Raw genomic sequence first — 22,969 nt, 5'->3', positions numbered from 1 at the left:
ATCTCTGGAAACTGTCTGTCTACCAAGGATTCCTTGCCACAGGGCCTGCAGGAAGTCCAGCCCCTGAGGTGCAGGTGCTGCTAATGTGCAGCCACCTGAAGCCTGTCACCCCTTCCACCTCCCCAAGTCCTCTCTGCTGAGTCACCTGGAAATGGAGGCAGTGAGCCTGCTGTCATGCCGACACTGGTGTCTGCTGTCATGACAACAGTAGCTGTGTCAGTGGGCACTGAGACCCTGAGCTCCCTTTTTTTTTTTGACAGAGGACAGCAATATATAATGACAAACATGAGGCAAAGGGGAAGCCAGTACCTCAGACATGCTTTGGGGAGTGCAGGAGCATGGAGGGCCTCCTGAAGTCCTTGTCAGGGGAAGGGTTAATGGTCCTGGCAGCGCCTGAGCAGGAATGGAACTCTAGCAGCTGCAGCTCCTCCACCTCCCCAGCCCACTCTGCATTGTGGGGCTTTCTACCTCCTCTCAACATTAGATGCCTTCTGGCCCTGCTCTTGCTGTTCATGAAAAGCCTGGGCACCAACCATGCAGATGGCTGCCCAGCATAGACACAACCTTGGCTTGGGGGCCCAAGGAGGGAGGGCAATCCCCAAAAGGGAAGGGGCTGGAGTTGGGGTGCAGGACAGCGTGCTCTCTGCCTTTTAGGCAAAGGTTATCACCAGCTAAACTTAGCTACAGGCTTTTAGCTAGAAAGGGGGGCTGGTGTCAGGTTATGCTGGGCCAGCAAAGAGGCCCCAGATCCCCTGTCCCCCCGACACCTGCTGATGGGCAATGTCCATTTTACCCCACCCCCTTCTAAATCCTCTTTCAAGTGCTCAGAACCAGCCGTCCCTCCATCTTCAGCTCCCAAATCTGGCACAGCCTGGGCTACTGACCCACTGGGCTCCCTTCCCCTACCGCAGGCGTGGGAAAGGGCTGGGGTCGCGTTCCCACCAGGTGCTCAAGACCTCCCAATCTTTTACCCCTTTTGGACTCCTCGCCCTGCCCCCAACATCTGGGCACAGCCTGTGACTGGGAGCCCACGACTCCGGGCGGGCCAGCACGTCCCGAGACGGGGAGGGACTTCCGCCCTCACGTCCAGCTGTCCGCCCTGGGCTGGAGGAGTGAAAGGGGCATTGTCTCCCAGCCTGGGCCGCACCGCCCTCAGGTTTCCCAGGAGCAACTTTGTGGGAGGCCCCCAGGAGTGATCCCATCCTCCCTCTGGGGCCCGGGCAAGGCCTGGGGGAGAGCCTCTGGTGCATACAGGGCCCGGTTTGTCTGCCCCAATTATCAGGTCTCCCAGCTGCCCAAGCTGCAGGACAGTGTGACCTTCAACGCAGATACCTCCCCCTCAAGCTCAGTGCCCAGCCCAGGCCCCCGGCCCAGAGTGGCCGGGAGCCAGGGCCTGAGGAGGAGGAAGGGGGGCTGAGAAGGGCCCCGCGACGGTGCATTGGCCCCTCCCGGGCCTTTCCTTGGCTGTTCCAGTGTCACTACCGAAGAGCCTCGAGAAGTTCCTCAGCCTTCCCGCCTCTCAGCCTTTGAAAGAAAGAGGACGGAGTGGCAGCGTGCAGCCACCAGCTGCCCTGGGCTCCGGCTCCAAGTCCCCATCCCACGAGCTCCCAGCCCTCCCGTTTCATCCGCGCTGCAACATTAACGCCCCTAGCCCCTCAGTTCTCACGAGGGCCCCCGTCCTCGAGCCCACCGTCTCCGGCAAACTCACCCGCACGTCCTCGGCACCATCACCGATCACCTACTTCCTAGGGCCACTCTCAGTCCCCTCCCCCTCCGTCCCTCGCCCATACTCGCGGGGCGTGCACATTGGAGGAACCAGGCGAGACCAAAAGAAAAAGATGGGCCCTGCTACTCGAGATTTTACGGGCGCACGTAGCTCAGGCCTCCGCGCCCTTGGGCTGAGACTGGGCAAGCGGGCGGGAGGCGACCCGCGTCATCCCCGCCCCCGCCACGCCTGGTTTCTATAAATTGCGACAGCAGCCTCCCTCTAGCGCTCTCTGCTCCTCCTGTTCATCAGACAGCCGCGTCTTCCCGCGCAGTACCAGGTAAAAGCAAAAGCCAGCAGGCGCCTAGAGGAGCCCGGGGAAATTCCAGAGGGGCCCGGGCCGCGCGCGCGGGCCTGGGGCGCCGCGCGGGGTGAGGTGGGCTGGGTGTGCGCCGCAGTGCAATGGCGGAGGGGGACGTGCGGAGGCGCACGGATGGGATGGTGGCCAGGGGAGGGGGAGGAGGAGAGGGGAGGAGAGAACCGCTCTGGAGCCCCGCGCCCTGAAGTTGACTCACCCTCCCTTTCCGCAGCCGCAACCCAGTGACACGATGGTGAAGGTCGGAGTGAACGGGTGAGTCGGGGGTCGGCAGACCTGCCAGGGCTTCTGCAAGCGCTGGGAGACGTGGGAGGGTCGGGCCCCTCACCCCCCCAAGGAGAACTCAAGGTCAGAGCTCCGACCTCAGAGGGCCTCTGTTCCCCACGCACCTCTTGTGACTCCGCCCCTGCGGGGACAAGTCGCCCGGAGCCTTCCCCTCCAGATAAGCAGGAGAGTCCTCAGTTCTGGCTTTGGACCCATTCCCTTAGGCCCCTAGCTGCGTCTTCTTTCTTTCATTTCGCGCCCTGTGGGGTCACGTGCTGTGGAGGAAACCCCCCTCCCCCAGCCTCCTTTGCCCCCACCTAGCCGCACAGCTCAAGGATGCGGGAGGCGCAGCTTCGCGCACAGGCAGCCCCGAGGGCTCCTTGCGGTAACCTCGCCGCCATGTTGCAACTGGGAAGGAAATGAATGAACCGCCGTTAGGAAACCTCCCTGAGCTCTCCAGTCTTCCTCCTTCCCTGGCTATGACTAACCCTACTTCTGCCTCGGTGGGGTGGAGTCGCCTGTATCCGGTAAACCTGGTGAGGCAAGGCTTTCCCCGTGCTGCTCTCCAAAGAGCTGGACCAAAGAACTCAGACCGTGTTCACCCTACACCATCCGTAACCTGCCTGCCCCCTCGGAGAGGATGCTTTTCCTAGCCGATTTTCTGATGAATCAAAAACGTGGTTTTATGGGGGTCTTTTTGTGTCTTCTTTCTCTTTTCTTTTTGAGGGGAGGCGTGGTAGCTGTGGCTTAGTGCCATGCTAGGGGAGCTGAGTCATGGTAGTTAAAAATTTTCCACCATAAAATGGCTTCTGTAGCAGCAGCCCCTCTCCACACCAGCTCCCCTCGAAACTCCATCAATGACTAGAACTCACACAACCCTAACGACCAGGCTGTAAAGGTCACTGGGAGGATTAGGTGTCTGGGAGTCTTGGGAACCCTGCCCTTCTCCCCATTCCATCTTCCGGAAACCAGATCCTGACTCTACCCTACTCTGGGGTTAAATATAGCACCTGACCTTTCTGCAGCAGGGGGCCTGGCTTCTGCTCTCCCACCTCCTTCCACCTACACACACATCTGTTGCTCCTACAACCTGATTTCTGCAAGAAAGCTAGGAAGGACAGGTAGCTTAGCAATTAGAACCCCCATTATTAGGGTGTTGAAAACAGCTCATTTCCTCCATCACCTTCCCTCTTTGTAGGAGGGACTTGGAAAAGGGTGGGCTTTCCCTGACCAGTTAACTTCCGACCTTTACTCTTGCCCTTTGAGCTTGGTGATGCTGAGTGTACAGGTCTTTGCTCCATAAGGGGTGTGGCCTGAAGCTGGGCAAGATAGGAGCAAGCATTCCCAGGGCACAGAGAGGGGTGATGAATGCCGGGACTGACTGTGGGTGGCAGTAGCAGTGCCCTGCACTGTCACTCGAAAGATTGATTTCAGAGGACTCTAGGGGGTTGGGCAAGTCTTTGAGCCTAATCACCTCTTGGACAGGATAGGAGCCTTCACTTCGTGGCCATGCTTTTAAGCCAGGGTAGCCTGGCAAGATTGCTGGGAGAATATAAATTAGACCTTTTGGGACTTTTGGTGGCAGGGAAGTACTTGCTATCTTCCCTCTGAAAGAAGGTGAATGGGCCACGGGCTACTTACACACCCAAGAGAATTCTCAGTTCCCTCCTCATGCCTTCTCACCTTTTCTATCACTCAGATTTGGCCGTATTGGGCGCCTGGTCACCAGGGCTGCTTTTAACTCTGGCAAAGTGGATATTGTGGCCATCAATGACCCCTTCATTGACCTCAACTACATGGTGAGTGCTGCCTGTAGGGCAGGTGTGGGAAGCAGAGGCTCATTGATATGCAGTCCCTTGATGCCCTTACTTCTCCCTCCAGGTCTACATGTTCCAGTATGACTCTACTCATGGCAAGTTCAAAGGCACAGTCAAGGCTGAGAACGGGAAGCTTGTCATCAATGGAAAGTCCATCTCCATCTTCCAGGAGTAAGTGTGGAAGAACAGGAAGAAATTTGCTTCGGGGGAGATGCTAGCATGGGGTGACCACCTTGGGTACATGGTACTCATTCATGTCCTATCATCTCTTGTAGGCGAGATCCCGCCAACATCAAATGGGGTGATGCTGGTGCTGAGTATGTTGTGGAGTCCACTGGTGTCTTCACTACCATGGAGAAGGCTGGGGTGAGTGGCAGGAAGGCTACAGGTGAAGGGATTTGGTATAGCAAGAAGGCTGGGGGAAGCTGCCTTAGACCGGGAAAGGTAGAGCCTGGCATCTGTAACTCCTCCTTTGCTGCAGGCTCACTTGAAGGGTGGAGCCAAGAGGGTCATCATTTCTGCCCCTTCTGCGGATGCCCCTATGTTTGTGATGGGTGTGAACCATGACAAGTATGACAACTCCCTCAAGATTGTCAGGTGAGCATGGCAGAAGGGAGTGGAGAAGTGGTTGGATAGTGCTACAGTTAGAAGAGGGACACATTTGTCCCTAACTTGCCTCCCTCTTTTCAGCAATGCCTCCTGCACCACCAACTGCTTGGCCCCTCTGGCCAAGGTCATCCATGACAACTTCGGCATCGTGGAGGGACTCATGGTAAGAGTGATGGGGAAAGAGACCAAGCACTTCCAGTCTCCATTTCTCACCTGGGGCTGGGAGACTGGAGAATTTAGGTTCCTAAGAGTTGGCTTAGATCACTGTATCCCTTTACTTCTTCCAAAGGTGAGGAGGGAGGTTGAAGGGTAGGTAATGAGCACTATGCAGGCCCTTCACTCCATCCTCCATGTTTCCAGACCACAGTCCATGCCATCACTGCCACCCAGAAGACTGTGGATGGTCCCTCTGGGAAGCTGTGGCGTGATGGCCGAGGGGCTGCCCAGAACATTATCCCTGCTTCTACTGGAGCTGCCAAGGCTGTGGGCAAGGTCATCCCTGAGCTGAACGGGTGAGGCTTTTTGCTGCTTTTCTGGACATGGGGGCAGGGGAACTAGGAGCTGGTACTGACCCTGCTTCCCTGTGTCTGCAGGAAGCTCACTGGCATGGCCTTCCGTGTCCCCACCCCCAACGTGTCAGTTGTGGATCTGACCTGCCGCCTGGAGAAAGCTGTAAGTATGGGTTGGAGCACCTTTGGTGGGTTGGGGGCTTGTCTCAGGTAGAATGACAACATTGGAACTTGAACAACCATATTTGTTTTACCTTGTTAGGCCAAATACGATGACATCAAGAAGGTAGTGAAGCAGGCATCAGAGGGCCCCCTCAAGGGCATCCTGGGCTATACTGAGGACCAGGTACTGATAAGACAGGGAGCTGGTGTCCACACAGCCCTACCGAACAAGACTGGGTTCCCATACTTGGCCTTCTCCTTTCCTCAGGTTGTCTCCTGCGACTTTAACAGTGACACCCACTCCTCCACCTTTGATGCTGGGGCTGGCATTGCCCTCAATGACCACTTTGTCAAGCTCGTTTCCTGGTACGTGGCTAGGGTGGGGAATGTTTTAAAAACTGACTGTGGGTCTGGCGTCCTCTGGTGGCTGGCTCAGAAAAATAACCCTTAACCTCTCATCACCTTCCAGGTATGACAATGAATTTGGCTACAGCAACAGGGTGGTGGACCTTATGGTCCACATGGCCTCCAAGGAGTAAGAGCCCCCTGGACGACCAGCCCCAGCAAGAGGAAGAGAGGCCCTCAGCTGCTGGGGAGTTCTTGCCCCAAATCGATCCCCCAACACACAATCTCCTGACCTCCACAGTTTCCATCCCAGATACCCTAAAGAAGGGGAGGGGGCTTAGGGAGCCCTACCTTGTCCTGCACCATCAATAAAGTTCACTGTACCCAGCCAACTCTTGCTTTATCTTATTTCTGGGTCTAGGATGAAGGGGAAAGAAGCTGGGCTGGTACTAAGGTGAAATATGTCTTGAGAATAGCACAGAAGGGCCTTGCTTACCCCAAGCAAGCATAGCCTCGGGTAGATTTAGAGCTAGCTTGACTGGAAGCATCCCTTACAAAGTGTGTGCCCAGGCACTACTCGTGAAGAATTCTGTTCCCTGGCTGTTTGCCCTCCAAGGCCTCCAGGTTCTGTGGGTCTAGCATAGCCACTTCACAGGACCGGGTCCTTTCCTCACCATTCTCCAGCCCAGTTAGGTCGCTACAGAAGTTAGAACCTCACCCAATATGCATTAAACACCATGTGATAAATATAGGAAATGAGGGGGAAGTATGAGTGAGGCACATGGGCTCAGTGGCACAGGCATGGTGCCTACCACCTGGGTTGACCTTGGTTCTGCAACTTAAAGCTTCCTTGAGGCAAGTTACTTTTAACTTCCATGCCTCAATGTACCTGATGTTTATAAAATGGAGATGAAACTAGTGCATACCTCAGGATTGTGTAGCTACCACCAGAAAGTGCTTCAAACAGTGACACAAGGCATTCAATAAATACTCTGCAGTTTCATTCTTAAAGATTCCATTCAAATAGCGTAGCCTCCCCTGACAGTTATGCTGAGGTCTCAATCATGTCTCCCCAATTTCTCCAAGGTTTTCCAAGTTCGGACATCTTACTAAGCATGTTGGTCTCAGTGTGTGACACGGAGGCACATCTTCAGCTGATAATTGGAAGAAACGGGGACCCTGAGCACACACGCACATGCACATACCTATGTGCACACACAAGTAGCTTCACCTTTTTCTGCATCACTCAGCAGCGACTGGGAGACAACAGCTTCCAATCTCCACGACGCTGCACCTAGTCAGACCCAGAAGCCACCTGAACAAGGGATATAGACCCCCTCAATATATGGCATTTCCACAAGGGAGTCACACCACATCCTTACTGTCCACACGCAGGTGGCCAGAGCACTTGAACAATGGAGGGAGGACTGAGTGTCCTGTCCAGTCCGATGTCCCTCCACCTGCAACACGGAAGGAACACAAGCCATGGGACGTCCAGCCTGACCCATGTCATACCAGTGCCTGGGCCAGTTAGCACCAGTACAGAATCAGACATTAGCTGGCTCTAGGCCACACGGGTGGAAGGAGGATCTGACAATCACATTCCTTATTCAATGGAGAAGTTACAGGGCCACAATCGCACTGGCAGCATTTTAAAGATGGGGAGTAGCAGACACCCACGTATGAAGTCAAGGAGAGCTCCAGCTGTGGTAGGAGTCGCCTGGGAAGGGCAGGCCAAGCCTTGCTCCAGACACCCTAGAACCCTGGAGAGGCCAAGGACCAAGGGAGGAAACCCGAGAGAGGAGCATCCCTGTCCCCAGGGGCCAGGCTTAGTAGAGCGGGACAAATGAAGTTCCCCTTCTGTGAACCGACTCAGCGGAGGTTTGAGGTGCATTCCCATCAGGGTGGGACCAGAGGCAGGTCCCTATCTCATGGAGCTATCAGATGAGACATCACGATCGGAGTCTTCAGTCTCGCTAGGCGGTGGCGGCGGGTCGCTAAGCGGGACCGCAGTGAAAGCAGGAGACTTTCTAGAAAAAAACACCAGTTGTCATCTTGGGGCAGGCAGGAGTCCTGGTGAGGCTTGTCCTCTGGCAGGCAGATGAATGACAACTTGGGCAAAGGCAGGACCATGGGGTGAGGTTGGGTGCCAGGTGAGGGAGAAGGAAACCTCCCCCTCCCCACACCAGTGGGGTAGACAGTCCCTTCTCTATTTTGAGGACTTTGGGAGGCTCAGAGTTCAGAAATATCTGAAGTCTCTGAAGTAAGAGATGCAACCTGAGCCCGAGTGCACTAACTGGATGGCCCCAGCTTTATGTCTACTTGTAGTACTTTTGTGACTCTTTTAATTTACTTTTTTGTTGTGGTGTTACTTACATGGTCAAATGCACAAATGGTGGCCCTGTCTTCAGGTAAAAATCTGCCCTCACACCTCTTCTATTCCTTGTCAGTTTTTAGTTGCCTCTCACCAGAGGAACCATCAGAGTTGGTGGCATTGGGAGGTTTCAGCTGCCCAGCCATGAATGGACATCCAACTGGGCCACACAAACTAGGTGACCTCCAATGAGACCTCCACATCCAGATGTGACAGTCACTGTGGAGGGTTTTTAGGGCTTGCCCACCAAGGGGCTCTGGTCCACTGTTCCCTCCCTGCATGTACCGTTGGAGGAAGCACAGAGGAAGGTGGGCAAGCTCACCTTCCTCACCTGCACTCTGGGGGAAGTTCTTACCGGTCCCCAGACTGGGTGATGAGCCGGCGGCAGGTCTCCATCTGCACGTCCAGGCCCCGCTTCATGCTGCACATCTCCATGTACTCATGCAGGTGCCGGTTCATGTCATTCTTGGCCGTGGCAAGCTCCAGCTGTGGAAGGGGCAGGGCAGGGTTGTCAGGTCAGCAGTGACCCTTCTCCCAACCCAAGAAGGCAAACACGCCGAAAGCATTGCAGGGCAGGGGGCCCAGGCAGCATAGCTGAGGGCTCAGATTTAAAAATAAATCAGCCTGGCCGGGTGTGGTTCAGCGGTTGAGCATCGACCTAGGATCCAGGGGATCGGAGTTCGATTCCCGGTCAGGGCACATGCCTGGGTTGTGGGCTCGATCAATGACTCATCATTGATGTTTCTGTCTCTCTCCCTCTCCTTTCCTCTCTCTGAAATCAATAAAGATATATTTTTAAAAAATAAAAATAGATCAAGGCGGAAGGCACTCAATATACTATCATTCCTTCTAGTTTTCTGGGCAACCTTTGCCTACAGAAGAATGCAAAGGTATCTCTCCCAGGCTTGCATTCTTTCAACAGACTGGTGAGAGCAATGAGGAAAGGAATGTTTACGCACAGCATGAGGGAGAGGACGGAAGTGCCTGAGAGCAGGGGGCACTGTCTGTGGACAGCCTTGCTCCCTGCCTGGGGATCCTGCATGGCCTGGCTCATCCCTCACTCCCTGACAATGCTGCACCCAGTGTGTGTCCCTCACTAAATCAGGAACTCCTGAAAGGGCTGGCCACAGGCCTTATTCATCTCCACACGTGCATGGCAGGTACCTGGATGGGAAATGAACTGTTAACTCTGTGAAGTTATCTACAAGATTAATGGCATAAAGGAGGGCATCTGTCTACACTGTTGGAAAGGGCTCATTTCTCCCACCATCCATTTTCTCATTACTTTATTTTTTATTATTTATTATCCTCACCTGAGAACGCTTTTAACTTTATTGATTTGAGAGAGAGATTTGTTGTTCCACTTATTCATGCCTTCATTGATTGATTCCTGTATTTGCCATACCTGGGGACCAAACCTGGAACCTTGGTTTATCGCTTTGACTGAGCTATCCAGCCAGGACCATTGTTACTTTATTTTCTTACTCGTAAGCCATTTCAGAGACTAACAGAAAGACCTGCTGCCAATATTGAATGTCCTACTGGTTATAAGATGCATCCTGATTTAAGAAACTTTACATGTGAAAAAATGTGGGGCTCGGAGTCAAGGAAATACCATCTCCCTCCCAGAGCCCATGCCACAGGCTTTGAGGCAGAGCTGAGAGGTGGTGCAGAGGCGGTAAAAGATCTGGGCCAGAGACAATGTGCTGCCTCTTTTTGTTTTGGGTACAAAGGACAGGGGGCCAAAAGGGAATGCGAATGAAACCGCCTGGAGGTGATCTGCTTGACTGCCTGAGAGCAAAGAGAAAGGGTAGGAAACTAGCCTTGAAAAATCTGAACTGGACAGAGGAAACCACCCATAACTAATCTGAACTGGACAGAGGATGGGAACTCAGAGAAAGAAGTGGTACAGGGCCAGGCACAAGACATGGTCAGGACAGTGACATGTGGGATGAGAGTGTGCCCTGGGTGGGCGTGGCTGGAGCGGCAGCGTTGGTTCCAGACACCAGAGCTGGAGTTCCACTGGGGTCCCGCAGCAGCGAGCCAGAGGAGCAGGACGTGCTGGCTGTTCAAGCCAGAAAGAGAATATGATGCCCCAGCTCTCGTTCAGATCAGCTGCCACCCATACCCCCATTTTTCCACCTCATGAGAGTCGGAGTGGAGGGAACTGGGTTCTGGAGCCCATCACTCAGCAGGACAACGAAGAATATATTTTATCACAGAACGTGGGTGGGTAAAAGTAGATTTACACTTGTTTGTATGGAAAATACTACAATAACTAATAATAATACAAGAATAAACGCACATACTCACAACTGTAAACCTACTTTTGCCCACGCCTGTACATTTTATCACTAATATATATTCTATCACAATAACAAGAGTAAGACTGCCACCAGTTGTCTCTACATGTTTGTACGTCCCCCTTAATTCACACAATTCAAGCAGAAATGAGCACACATTAGGAGATACCCGCCACAACCCACACGGAGACTCCAGACTCCTGAGTAAGCAGAGGGGTGGGCCATGGCTGGGAATACATGGAGAGAGGAAAGGAGGTGGGGAGCAAGAATTCTTTCCCACCCTCCACTCTGGGCCTTGGTTTGACCATCCAATAATGGGACATGGTCCTTGCCTCCATCTCAGTGACCCTACGAGGTCAAAGGTCACAAAGATAAAGGGACCTAGGGTGGCCCAGATGGATCACCAGGAGCAACACTGCAAACAAAGCCACCCTGCCAGCTCTCCTAGCATTTCCTCAGTGTCATTCCACTGGGAGAGAAGAAGAATTGGATGACTCAAAAGCATGCTTCCACTTAGGATTTTTCTTTTCTTTCTTTTCACATCATGTTGTAAACTAAGCCCCTCTGGTCCAGGGGAAGAAGCAAGCAGAGATGCAGCCCAGACTACTGCTCCAAGGCCCCTGCTCGGCTGGAGGTACAGTGAAAACATCACACCTTAAATCCACCATTCACAAGAGGGAGGGAAGAGTCAAGGAGGGAGGGAGGCAGAGAAGGAGGGAGGCGACAGTGAGATAGGTGTAAATGGGAAAATAAAGATCACTTCTTCCCATCTCCTCAGCTGGTAGCATAAATCTGGCTGTGCCTGTAAAACTTAGTTAGCACTTGGCCCTGGCCGGGTACCCTCAGCTGGCTGGAGCGTCGTCCGTGCACCAAAAGGTTGTGGGTTCAATTCCCTATCAGGGCACATACCTAGGTTTCGGGTTCAAACCCTGGTCAGGGAGAGTATGGGAGGCAACCAATCAGTGTTTCTCTCTCCCATTGATATTTTTCTCTCCCTCCCTTCCTCTCTCTCTAAAATCAATAAACATCCTCGGGTGGGGATAAAAAAACACACACATGAGACTGAAAAAAAAGATGGCGGAGTAGGTAACAGCTGCACCCACTGCCTCCCGCAACCATATCAAAATTACAACTAAAATACAGAACCACCATCACTCAGAGCCTCCTGAAAACTCGCTGAATAGAAGCCCCACAACCAGGGAGCTGAAGGAGCACCAAGACCGGGAAGAGGGGTGGAGACTCGGGCGGATCGGGGCTGAATCGCAGAGACACGGCATCGGGCCGCACACGGTGCCGCGGTTGAAACCCGGAAGGGAATCTCCACGGCGGAGTTTTCCCGGAGGAGGGAGGGATCCCAGCCCCACAGCAGGCCCCAGCGAAGGGCTCCAGGCCAGGAAAAGAAGTCCCCACACCTTCGGGCTGCGAAAACCAGTGGGGACTGGGGCTGAGGGTCACGGAGGCCGCGGGAGCCCCAGGCAGCTCCTCTTAAAGGGCCCGAACATGGACTCACTCGGACGTGCTCCCTCTGAGCCCAGCGCCGGGCAGCAGCCTGAAACGACCTGGGATACTCGGGGAGGAACTAACCTGCCTGAAATCCCGGAGAGAGCTGGAGGGGCAGCTTCCTCCCAGGCAGGAGAGCTGGCAGAGGCCACTACTCCTTTGGCAAGTCCTCCCCGCACAGCCGGCAGGCAGGCACCATATTTGAATCGCCACCTTTGGCCCCGCCCCGTGATTCCCGAAAGCCCCGCCCCTCCCCACCTGCAGGCTCATCCAGGCCATTTCCAGGGACTTTTCTGTGCAAGTGGCCTCTCGAGCCTCATGCTTAGGACTTTCCTAAAATCTCTCAAACAAGCAGCAGTGGGCCCCATACGGCTTGAAAAGGGGCCCCAGGCCTGGCACTAGCGGCAGCTGCATTGGCTCATAGCTTGGCCTCTCCTGGACAATGCCAAGCCCAGCACAAGTAGCAGCCAACTACGGTTTGCTGTGTAGCTCATGCTGGGTGGCCCTGGGCAAGGCACCAGCAGAGGCTGACTTTGCACCTCCAAGGAGGCCCCAGAGACAGTGCACCTGGTGGTCAGACTCTACCACGCTGGATTACAACCCTACCACAGCCACGAGTCACACACTCAAGGGGCGCACTTGGTGAACACCAAAGCTCCACTGAAGTAAATCCTACTCCATAGGGGTGTCTCCAGCACAGCAGCTCTCTGGCTGTAGTTGCAGCTGGTCCTCACAGCTGATTGATCAGGGGGTCAGTTCCTCCCAGTGACACCAACAGCAACCAAGGCTCAACTATAACAGGACAGTGCACACAGCCCACACAGGGGAACACCTAGAAGGCCCAGCTCAGGAGACTGGGGAGGCTGAGCCACTGGACTCTACAGGACACCTACTACACAAAGCCACTCTATAAATTCCAGAAGACACAGCAGCTCTATCTTATACATAGAAAGAAACACCTGGAAGCAGCCAAAATGTGGAAGCAAAGAAACATGTCACAAAGGAAAGAACAGAAGAAATCTCTAGAAGAGGAACTAAATGAAATAGATCCAAGCAAGCTAACAGATACAGAGTTCGGAATTTTGGTTATAAGGATGTTTAAGCAGACCGTTAGGGAAATAACTGAGAAAATCCATGACATAATAAAGTACCAATTTGAAATGAAGGCTACAGGAACTGAAATGAAGAATAATTTACAGGGAATCAATAGTAGAGTAGAGGATGCTGAGAATCAAATCAGCAATTTGGAACGTGAGGAAACAAAAAACACCCAACCAGAAGGGCAAAAAGAAAAAAAGAATCCAGAAATATGAAAATAGTATAAGGAGCCTCTGGGACAACCTCAAGAGGCCCAACATTCGTATTATTGGGGTGCCAGAAGAGGCAGAAAGAGACCAAGGAATTGAAAACCTATTTGAAAAAGTAATGACAGAAAACTTCCCCTACCTGGGGAAAGAAATAGACTTTCAAGTCCAGGAAGCACAGAGGGTCCCAAACAAGAGGAACCCAAAGAGGCCCACAGCAAGACACATCATAATTAAAATGCCAAAGGTTAAAGACAAAGAGAGAATCTTAAAAGCAGCAAAAGAAAAGCAATTAGTTACCTACAAGGGAGCACCCATACAACTGTCAGCTGATTTCTCAACAGAAACTTTGCAGGCCAGAAGGGAGTGGCAAAAAATATTCAAAGTGATGAAAAACATGGAACTACAACCAAGATTGCTCTACCCAGCAAAGCTATCATTTAGAACTGAAGGTCAAATAAAGAGCTTCACAGATAAGAAAAAGCTAAAGGAGTTCATCACCACCAGACCAGCACTACAGGAAATGTTAAAGGGTCTTCCTTAAGAAGCTAATGAACAAAAGAATCTGATGAACTAAATAGATCCAGAGACATTGACACATGCAACAGACGATCATATTTCAGAGGAAAGAAGGAAGGGGGGTGGAGGGTGGGAAGAGATTAATCAAAGAAGTTATATGCATATATGTATAACCCATGGACATAGTCAATAACAGGGTGAAGGCCTAGGGAGGGGGTGGGAGCGAAGTGGAGGGGGTCAATTGGCGGGGAAAATGGTATACCTGTAATACTCTCAACAATAAAGATAAATTTAAAAAACAAACACACAAACAAAAAACACATGAAAAACTTAGCATTTGCCTGCCTGGGCAAAAAACAAAAGCAGGTTTTTCTTAGGGGAACAGGACCATTTGACGTGAGGGAGCAGTAAGAGCGCAAACATGCCACATGGGGCTTGAAGAGAGGTTGAGAATTATAGGAGTCTGCCTGCCTCATCCCCATGTCAGAGTGCTCAGGAAAGGACCCCCTCACCTGGGGCAAGAGGACTTGGGAATCACCTCCAACCTCCCCACCCTCACAATTCCCTTCATCCGGGGTGCCACAAATCCTTCCTGAAGCCCCTAACTGCCTAGAGTTTAAGCGAAAGCACCAGGTCCCCCTGCCACCTCTAGAAGGTTCCTCAAGGCTGGGGAATAAGAACAGAGATTCCTCCATTAGCGCAAAGGCTTAGCTGAAGAAGCAGCAAAGTTCAAGTCCACCTCTGAGTGGACTGTGCTGCAGCACTAACAATAATAATCATCACCACCACCATATGGTATGCTTACTATGAGACAGACACTGCCTTAAGTTCATTGGGTGTATTATTTCATTTCATATTCAAACAACCCTATGAGGGAGGTATTATTAATATTCCTTTTTACAAATAAAGAAACAGGCTCAGAGAGAGTAAGCAGCTTGTTGAAAGTTAATAGTAGCAATTAAGTGATGGGGTTGAGAACTGAACCCACATCTGTCTGCCTCCCTCCAGAGCCTGAGATCTTAAGAATCCACTAGAGGTACAACAGCTGGGCAATCACTCCTCCCCGTCAAAGAAAAGCGGGAGGCCTGGTGTCTCAGGTCTGCAGGATGGGACCACTCCACCTGCAGCCCCGCTTACCACCCACTGGGACCTGTGGTCCTCAGCTTCTACTCACAGCCTTACCTCTATCTGGTCAATGGTTTCCTGATATTCCTTCTCCCGGGTTTTGAACAAGGATTCGGTGTCTTTAATCACCTTCTCCAAACTGTCTTCCTGCTGCTGGAGTAGAAAGGGAAGCATGGGTGGAGGGGAGGGGCAAGGCGGAGGGATGGGATGGGATGGGATGGGATGGGATGGGATGGGATGGGATGGGATGGGATGGGATGGGGTGGGGTGGGGTGGGGTGGGGTGGGGTGGGGTGGGGTGGGGTGGGGTGGGGTGGGGTGGGGTGGGGTGGGACGGGACGGGACGGGACGGGACGGGACGGGACGGGACGGGACGGGGGCAGTCCACAGGGCCAAGGAGAGACAGAGAGAGAGAGAAAGTCAGGCTAAAGGAAACAGGAGAAAGAAGAGAAAAAGGTTAAAGAAGGGAAGCAGCAGGTAAAGGACGATGGCCACAGAGGGAAAACAGAGCAAGGAGGGGAGGGAGGCGGGGGCACTGGGCAGTGAGCTGGAGGCAGAACTGGAGGGCCCTGAGGCCCAGAGGGGAGGTTACCTCTCCCTGGGCCTCTGCAGCTGCCATGGCATAGCCTGAGAAATCCTCCCAAAGCAGCAGGGTCTCCTCAGTCTCCTCCCAAGTCAGGCTGTCACAGTCGTCCTCAAAATCATATTCCCTCCTAGAGACAGGGAGCCCGTGTGTCAGGGTGGGGGCCTTCCTCCTGGCGGAGGGGACTGGGGGGAGCTCCGGCCTCCGGGGACTGCCAAGGATGGGCCTGCGGGACTCACAGCTGGTTGAGCATGCGCTGCATCTCCTCGTTGATGCTGAGGGCTGTGCTCTCCTCCTCATCCCCATCGGGCTGGCGGGGCCCCTCACTCTCCGACAGAGAGGTGTCCTCCTCGACGGCAGCCTTGCGCTCCCGCTTCCGCCCCCCCATGGATGGGACCTTAATGGGAGACAAGTGCAGAGACTACAGAGCCGAGGCCGGGTGCATGAGGAGAAAGGGCGGTGGGGCGGGCGGGCGGGAGAAGCGGGAACCAGCAGAGGGCGGGGCGGACAGAGAAAAGACACGATTACAATGACAGGAACGGAACACCAGTCACCAAGGGGCAGGCAGACAGACACAGATGGGCACAGGGCTGCAGACCAAGAGGGAAGAACAAGAAGAAACACAGAGAACAGAGCAGTGAGGTAAGGGGAGAAAGGGCTGGCTGTGGCCACGTTAGGATGTGCACAATGGCTACCAAGTATTTTTTTCCCCTAAAAAGAGGTCTTTCTAATGAAATGACTGAACAAAAAAGAAAGTTTTAGGTTGCAAGGAGGAGGAGGACACTGTTCACGAAGGAGAACCTAAGTCGCATATCCAGGCCTGGAAAGCCGGGAGGAAAAGGCATAGAAAGAAATGAAGCAGAGGAAAGAGGAGAGGGGGACAGGGCGCGGGAACTAGAAGGGGGTGGAAATCTGCGCTGAAAAGCCCAGCAGGTCAGAACCGATGGCCAAGGCCTGGGCAGTTTAGAAACGGGGACTGGGACATTAATAAGCTTGCGTGAGAGCAAAACTAACCAGTTTCTTCTGTGAAGAAAGCCAAAGAAGATGAGAGGAAGAGAGAGGAGAGGAAGCAGACAGAGAGAGGGAGGGGAGAGATGGGTTAGAGACAGCTTCCAAACTTCTCTTCCGAGGCTGTTCCTGGCTCCCCAGCCAGTCCCACTAAGGGCCCCTCGGTGCCAGGACGAGTCCCCCGAGAAGGAGGATGGGCAGCAATGATGGAAGGTTCTTCACCTGCCCCAACCCTCCCCTGAGGCCCTCGGGCACGGGGAGGTGTGGGCTGGAGGCCGGGCCAATGCCTGCCCTCTGCCCTCACCTGGAACATCTGGATCATGTCCTCACAGTTGCGCTGCTGAGCCACATCGCAGAGTTTGGCGGTGATGTCGATGCGGCGGCAGATGTCCATGTCTACCTTCATGGCCTTCTCCTGGATCTTCGTGTCCAGCTCTGTTAGGTTCTGTCCGGGGAACACGGGGAACAGTGAGGAGGTGCTCTGCACTCCACACAAGGGCCAATAGGCCCTGGCAAGATCCTCCTCACCCTTCTGGTCACACGTCACCATCACCTCCCCCATGAAGCCATCAACTCCTCTGAGTAGCACGCGTCCCTTCTGGGTGATCTCCCCACAGCACTTAGTTCATACACAGGCTGCTGGTGCAACTGGCTCCCTGGCTAGATGGGGAGCCCCTGGAGGGCGTGGCCCAGAGCCGGGACATGCAGGGGTCCCTCTTGGAACTTATGTGAAAGAGAGACTACTGGGAGTTACAAGAATGGAGAACATAGTGTGGTAAGGATAACAACAGCTAACACTTATTTAGCACTAAGTATGTGCCAGCACCATCCTCAGGGCGTTATGAGCATACTCATTCTGCACTGTACACGCCTTTATTACCTATCCCATTCCGTGTAAGGACAGGAGGCAGAGTGGTGAAGGAATTCACCCAAGGCCACACTGCTGGGGAGGGGCAGAGCTGGTATCTGTGTTCTTAACTAACTGCTGGACAAGCTCTAGTGATGATGGAGGTACGCTGCCTCTCCAACACAAGGGACATGTGTTCCTTCTTTTTCTCCTGAAGTAGAGGGTGGCAAAGGAAAAGACGGAAGCATAGCAAAGTGTGGGGAGGGGTGGTGGACAGGAAATCAACAGGCCACACCTAGCAAGGCCTGCTCTGCCTGATTTGGCAGCCTGGCTGCAGACAGCCTGCGTGACAAGCCCGCAGGGGAAGAATGTGAGGGATGCGCTAGCTGCACTCACGTTGCTCATAAGCCCTTTGAAGACCACTAGCTCAGCTTTCAATTGCTCCACCTTCATCGCCAGCTCCTCCTGGCAGGCATCAGACTCCTGGGCTTCCTATAGCCAAGCAGAAAACCCTGCCATTAGTGGCACTGCCAGTGTGGGAGACAGGTCAAGATAAGGAGGGACAAGGAACCAGCCCCAGGATCAAGGGGCGACAGGGGAGAACTGAGGGAAGCCCAGGCAGTGAGGCGCCCTCACCTCCTGGAGCTCATTCACTCGCTCTTGCAGCTGTATCCGCACCGTGTACTCCTCTTCCCACCTAGCAGACATGGGAAGAAGGCAAAGGCATAGGTGCAGAGTCCTTCCCTGCCCCTAAAGCTCCCTGTTCCCCACCTGTCTGGCTCAGGCCTCAGCCCCTGGGTTTGGTTCCCTAGATGGGGAGGAGCTGTGGGCAGGAATGTCTGGCTGGCCAGGCGGCCAGCTGCAGCTGTCGGGCGGCTCCATGCTTCCTGGCCAGTGTGGAGTGCAGCAGCTGCCTTCCCAGAACCTCCAGGCCACATATCAGTGATTATATTTAAAAGCAAATGCAGTTGTTCTTGTCCTTCACAGTGCCCATCCCGTTCAGGCCCCAGCCCAACCAGCTGTCAGACTGGCCTCTTCCCCCACGTCCTGCCCACACCAGACCACCAGGCCCACCCGGCCCAGTCTCCCACCTTCAGCAGCACAGATCCGGTCTCCCGCCTCCTGCCTGCACCAGAACAGAGCTCCTCTAGCCTGCTGCCCTGCCTCGCGTGGTACCATTTAACCCTGTAAAAGCAGCTGCAGGACACACACCGCGTCAACAGAGTTGCTCAAGAGCTGGGAGGAGACACTCAAAGTCCATCCCCATAAGCTTCAGAAACTGCCCACCCAGATCCCCCACTAAGTGAGCCGGAGAGAGGTGACAGTGGAAAGCAGGAGCCTGGGACTACTAAGCACCCAAACCCAGAGGGAAAGGGAGCCTGGAGTATAAAAAGTATCTCGTGAATATGTGGGTAAGAACTAGAGGTGGTATCTCCTGGGATACAGAATTCGGAGACTGAGACCAGCAGTAGGCTAACAGACAGCCACTGGCAGGGTCTCTGTCCCAGCACTAGGCTTCTCACACAGGGCAGTCCAAGGTAAGCCAGAGCATGGTGTGTTACATCACAGAGATGGAAGGCTAGCAGTGGGGGCCACGCCGCACCCGACAAGGTTGGCTGGGATAGCGGAACTTCTCAGACCCCACTCATATAGCCTATCACTTCCTGCCACATTGTGCAGACTTCTTCCAGTCTGAGAAAGGAGGGGAACTGCACCGAGAGAAACTTCAGTATAAGAAAGGTGGTTAGGAAGTAAGTAGCAAGGAGGACAGCAAGAAAATGAGAACCCAAGAGAACATACTTTATAGATGCGGGATTTAATCCTTCCCCTTCCCTCCACCTTTTTTCCCATCTTGCCCTCCGCACTTTTCCCGGGCTCTCCCTCCAGTCTCGTCTTTCCCAGCTCTCCTGATCTCACTCACATCCGCACTGCAGTATTCCTCAGAATAACTCCTCTCTCTACATCACAGAGGCTGCCCCTCCCAGTCGGGCAGGGAGAGGAGGCAGCCAGCCCGGCCACCATGCTGCTGGCTCAGCTCATCACACAGCCCAGTGCCCAGCCTTCTTGGTTCCCTGCCCACCCTTCCCAGCTGCCCCAGGTCTTTCTCCCTTTTCCTCTGGCTTTCTCATTTGGACAGTCAGGGCCAGCGATGGGCCCCAGTGGCATCTGGTTATATATTTTCTTAATCAAGATCCTTTCTGAACTTATTTTCTTCATCTACATGAAGGCTTGGGATGTGGTGCCTTCGTGCCCCTGGAGTCCATGAATCCCTGGTGGAAGAAGGCAAGACTGACAAGGGGACAATAACCCTGGACACAGTACATCAGGAAGGGTAGGAAGCACTGTTTGACAGTGAATTCAACAAATTCAGGTAGAAACTTAAGTAAGGAAGTTATGTAAGGATTAAGATTAATACAATATCACAAGGTAAAAAAAACACACCTCTGAAATCAACTGGAAGCTCGCTAGAATTCTCTTTGCACTCAGGTCAGATTTTTCCACAAATAGGTTCATTTTGACCTCCATTCAATTCTGGCCTCACTTAGGAGATTCCCTTAACATGTAGGACTTGAGCAATTGTGTATTCTACAATTACCAACCACCTCTCTTCCAAATAAACAGTATCCTTGAGTAAAGTGAGGAAGCAGGGAAAAACTGAGGCCAGGAAAGAGAAACACCCAAGATCACACAAGGAAGGGGAACTGAAAACAGAACCCAGGAGGCCTCAGCTCCTTCCCAGTTTAGTGTTCAAGTTATGCCCAGGCCTTCCAGGCTACAGACAGGAGCTACAGTGTTGCTATAAAGAGAACAGAATGAGCGCAGGGCATCTGGGGTGGAAGAATGAGTAACTGCCAGTGTCACGTACCATACAACTCTAGCTGCGGGGCCTCTGCACAGCAGTGTGCTGCAGAGTGATGAGCTCATCAGTCCCCAAGGAATAACTCTTTGCTGCCCTGGACAGCTACACCAAGGACAAACACTCAGTTTTAAAAAAAAACAAGATGGCCCTAAGAACAGCAGTTGTTCCTGTGGTTATGGATGTAGTCCAGAACTGTCCATGTTCCACTGCTAACTGTGTTAATTAACTTCAGCTGGGGCTGGGGCTGGGGCTGGGGCTGGGGCTCGGGCTGGGGCTGCAACAAGGGCAGGCTGGGTCTGGGTGGCATCTGGATGATGATTTTGGATAACCAGGATTCCCAAAGACACTTATAACATGGACTACAACTAAGGTAGCCAGTATGAGGACAAAACTCAGCCTCAGAAAGCACAATGATCTGTAATTGGCTAGATTCTGGCAGGTTATAGATGCCTGAAGGTCATCCCCCGGACCCAGAGGTAACTTCCCAGAACATTCATTCAATCCCATAGATAAATCTCAGCTACACTCAGCTGCAAAGGTAATTCCCAGGCCTACCCACAAGGGGTCAGAGTAGCTAACTAAAGGTTAAACCTGAAGGCCCCCAAACCAAAGCCTCCCTTTGACCTGTCATTTTCCTCTTTGACCATGGCATCGGGCACAGTCTACAGAGTGCTGGCTGAGCTTGTGCTCCTGGCCTAACAGCATGCTTACCAACCCTCTAAGGAATCCACTTGGTATATAGTCAGCACCCTAGCACTGCATCCCTTCACCTGAACTTTTGTGCTACCCTGCCAGGTTCCCCACAAAAAGCGAAATCTTCATCCTCAGAACATACTGGGCCTGCCCCCCAGCTGCCTTATACTCACAGGGTGTGTCCACATTCCCAACTTTCTCCTACTCAGCTCTTCTGCTGGCTCTGATGAATGCCTCCACCCTTGGCTCTCTGCACTTTCAGATTCCCCTCTTCCACTAGCCCTACAACAACTACCAGTCCCTTCCCCTTTCCCTAGGGAATTCCCTTCACTCTTTCTTTTCCCATGTTTTTTACCTACTCCAAGCAAAGCTCTGCAGTCCCCAGAGCCCCTCATTTGAAACTAAAGCAGATACCCAGCTTCCATTCACAACACTGCTGTGGAAAGCTCTAGGCAGTGGCAGGATCACCCACTGCACAGGGCAGCCCTTCCTCACCACTCCCTTCTAATTTAAGCTATATCTTTTGCCTCTTACTTCTGATCAGTATATAGAGCTTATATCACAAAACTACTAGAGGCCTGAGACTGGTGGGGATAAGTAGTACCCCAGATGTGATCTCTCAGACCCTTGGCCCTTTCACACCTCACAAAACCCCACAGTTACACCGTCATCCAAACACTGCAGCCTAGATGGGACAGAGACAAGCCAGAAGAAAACTATGAATTCCCCACAGTATTCAGCTCCCAGTCTCCTTCTTGTCACGAGTCTGACTTCTGCATTCTCTGAGGATTCAGTCTTCCCCATTCAATTCCATCTACCCACTTCCGAGCTCCCTTACACAGAGGAATTTTACTCTTATTTTAGTCCTCCCTGATTCTTGGGCCCCAGCTGCCCTCCTCTCCACACCTCGTCCTAGCCCTGAGTGTGGCAGGACACTAAGCCATGTCCCACCTGCCCGGTCCCCATCCCTACCTCCGCTTGTACTCGTCCCGCTCGCGCTTCACCTTGGCCAGAACGTTGTAGAGGGCGCGGATCTCGGGGGTGATGGTGTCGATCTGGACGCCCACCCCGTCGGGATGCACCCACGACAGGCCAGGCCCCTGCACCAGCATGGGCTCCAGTCCCGGTCCCAGGCGGCGGGCGTGAGAGAAGGACCAGATGGTGCCGGGCATGAAGCGGGCGGACGAGGAGAAGGCGGTGGAGGTGGAAGCGGAGGTGGAGGGCGATGAGTGGCAGGCGGCAGAGGCGGCGAGGGGGCCGGCTGGGGAGCGCGCGGGCGAGCCGAGCACCCGTGCTGACGGGGTGCAGACGGCCGCAGGCCGGGCGCCCAGGGGCAGCCCCAGCGGCCGGATGGGGCTGATGAAGCCGGTCTGCACGGCCTGGTCGCGGCGAGCGAGGCCCCGCCGGCCCTGCTTACCCTCCTCCAGCGCCTGCTGCAGCTGCTTCTCCAGCAGCCGGTTGCGGCGCTCCAGCTCGTGCACCTTGGCCAGGAAGCAGCGGAAGCGAAGGTTCAGGGTCTTGAGGACGTTGATGTTGGAGCCCAGGTCGTTGCGGAGGGCCATGGCGGCGGGGGGCGCTGGGCCCGGCCCCGGCGGCGAGTAAGGAGCAGGGCCAGGAGGGGCGAGTGGTGATGGGGACACGTCCCCGCCCCCGGCGAAGTGGTCGCCTCCCAGAGGGTCTCCCAGCGGCCCGGCCAGGCCCTGCTGCTCCTGCTGTAGGAGGAAGAGGTTGGGGCCGAATAACGGATTCATGGCTGCGCCTTCTGCTGGGAGATGGAGACCCGTGCAGGAGCAGGGATGCAGGGCGAGGGAGAAGAACCAATGAAGCGCCCGGGGGACGCAGGACAACCAATCAAACAGCTCAACAAAAGGGGCAGAGGTCAGAGGGGGCGGGGAAGGGCAGAGAGGAAGCCAATGAAAGGCTCAATCTGAGGCTGGCACCTAAACTTTTCCGGGTCTGAGGCAGAGCCCTGAGCCGAGCTAGGCACAAGCCTACCCTTCCGACATCAGACCCCAGGCCAGGGAGGCAGAAAATCTAGGTCCTCCAGTATGCCATGGGTGCTGGCGG

General features: G+C 53.8%; 2 protein-coding genes across 4 annotated transcripts; one reads left to right on the top strand and one right to left on the bottom strand.

The window, feature by feature from the left end:
- Positions 1-1,822: 1,822 nt before the first annotated feature.
- On the top strand, positions 1,823-6,179 carry GAPDH (glyceraldehyde-3-phosphate dehydrogenase). Of its 2 annotated transcripts, none has more exons than XM_081127472.1 (12): positions 1,823-2,045; positions 2,296-2,336; positions 4,045-4,144; positions 4,227-4,333; positions 4,438-4,528; positions 4,644-4,759; positions 4,853-4,934; positions 5,132-5,283; positions 5,365-5,443; positions 5,543-5,626; positions 5,711-5,808; positions 5,912-6,179. In XM_081127472.1, the coding sequence occupies exons 2-12, from the start codon at positions 2,314-2,316 to the stop codon at positions 5,979-5,981; spliced, it is 1,002 nt and encodes a 333-aa protein (XP_080983598.1). In that variant the 5' UTR covers positions 1,823-2,045; positions 2,296-2,313; the 3' UTR covers positions 5,982-6,179. The 2 variants fall into 2 exon arrangements, with proteins under 2 accessions (XP_080983598.1, XP_080983599.1); XM_081127473.1 differs by having other exon boundaries at positions 1,998-2,045; positions 2,296-2,429.
- A 587-nt stretch (positions 6,180-6,766) lies between these two features.
- On the bottom strand, positions 6,767-22,716 carry IFFO1 (intermediate filament family orphan 1). Of its 2 annotated transcripts, none has more exons than XM_081127464.1 (9): positions 21,875-22,716; positions 17,986-18,046; positions 17,746-17,841; positions 16,807-16,947; positions 15,734-15,891; positions 15,504-15,624; positions 14,970-15,065; positions 8,517-8,647; positions 6,767-7,817 (listed from the first exon to the last, which is right to left on the bottom strand). In XM_081127464.1, the coding sequence occupies exons 1-9, from the start codon at positions 22,651-22,653 to the stop codon at positions 7,712-7,714; spliced, it is 1,689 nt and encodes a 562-aa protein (XP_080983590.1). In that variant the 5' UTR covers positions 22,654-22,716; the 3' UTR covers positions 6,767-7,711. The 2 variants fall into 2 exon arrangements, with proteins under 2 accessions (XP_080983590.1, XP_080983589.1); XM_081127463.1 differs by having other exon boundaries at positions 14,970-15,062; positions 21,875-22,676.
- Between the last annotated feature and the right edge of the window lie 253 nt (positions 22,717-22,969).

The sequence above is a fragment of the Miniopterus schreibersii genome (assembly GCF_964146895.1).
Source record: "Miniopterus schreibersii genome assembly, chromosome: 2".
Taxonomy (NCBI): Eukaryota; Metazoa; Chordata; class Mammalia; order Chiroptera; family Miniopteridae; genus Miniopterus; species Miniopterus schreibersii.
The sequence above is the reverse complement of the archived record's forward strand: the minus strand, read 5'-3'. Positions and strand labels throughout refer to the sequence as shown.

What these genes read in the sequence shown, in the direction of transcription:
- IFFO1 (XM_081127464.1), bottom strand. Translation starts at nt 22,653, where the DNA reads ATGAATCCGTTATTCGGCCCCAACCTCTTCCTCCTACAGCAGGAGCAG. An exon ending in CTGCAGAGGCCCAGGGAGAG is followed by an intron (nt 15,066 to 15,503) that starts GTAACCTCCCCT and finishes TTTCTACTCCAG; the next exon opens with CAGCAGGAAGACAGTTTGGA. An exon ending in AAACCATTGACCAGATAGAG is followed by an intron (nt 8,648 to 14,969) that starts GTAAGGCTGTGA and finishes CCCCTTCCACAG; the next exon opens with CTGGAGCTTGCCACGGCCAA.
- GAPDH (XM_081127472.1), top strand. Translation starts at nt 2,314, where the DNA reads ATGGTGAAGGTCGGAGTGAACGG. An exon ending in CCTGCCGCCTGGAGAAAGCT is followed by an intron (nt 5,444 to 5,542) that starts GTAAGTATGGGT and finishes TTACCTTGTTAG; the next exon opens with GCCAAATACGATGACATCAA. An exon ending in TTTGTCAAGCTCGTTTCCTG is followed by an intron (nt 5,809 to 5,911) that starts GTACGTGGCTAG and finishes ATCACCTTCCAG; the next exon opens with GTATGACAATGAATTTGGCT.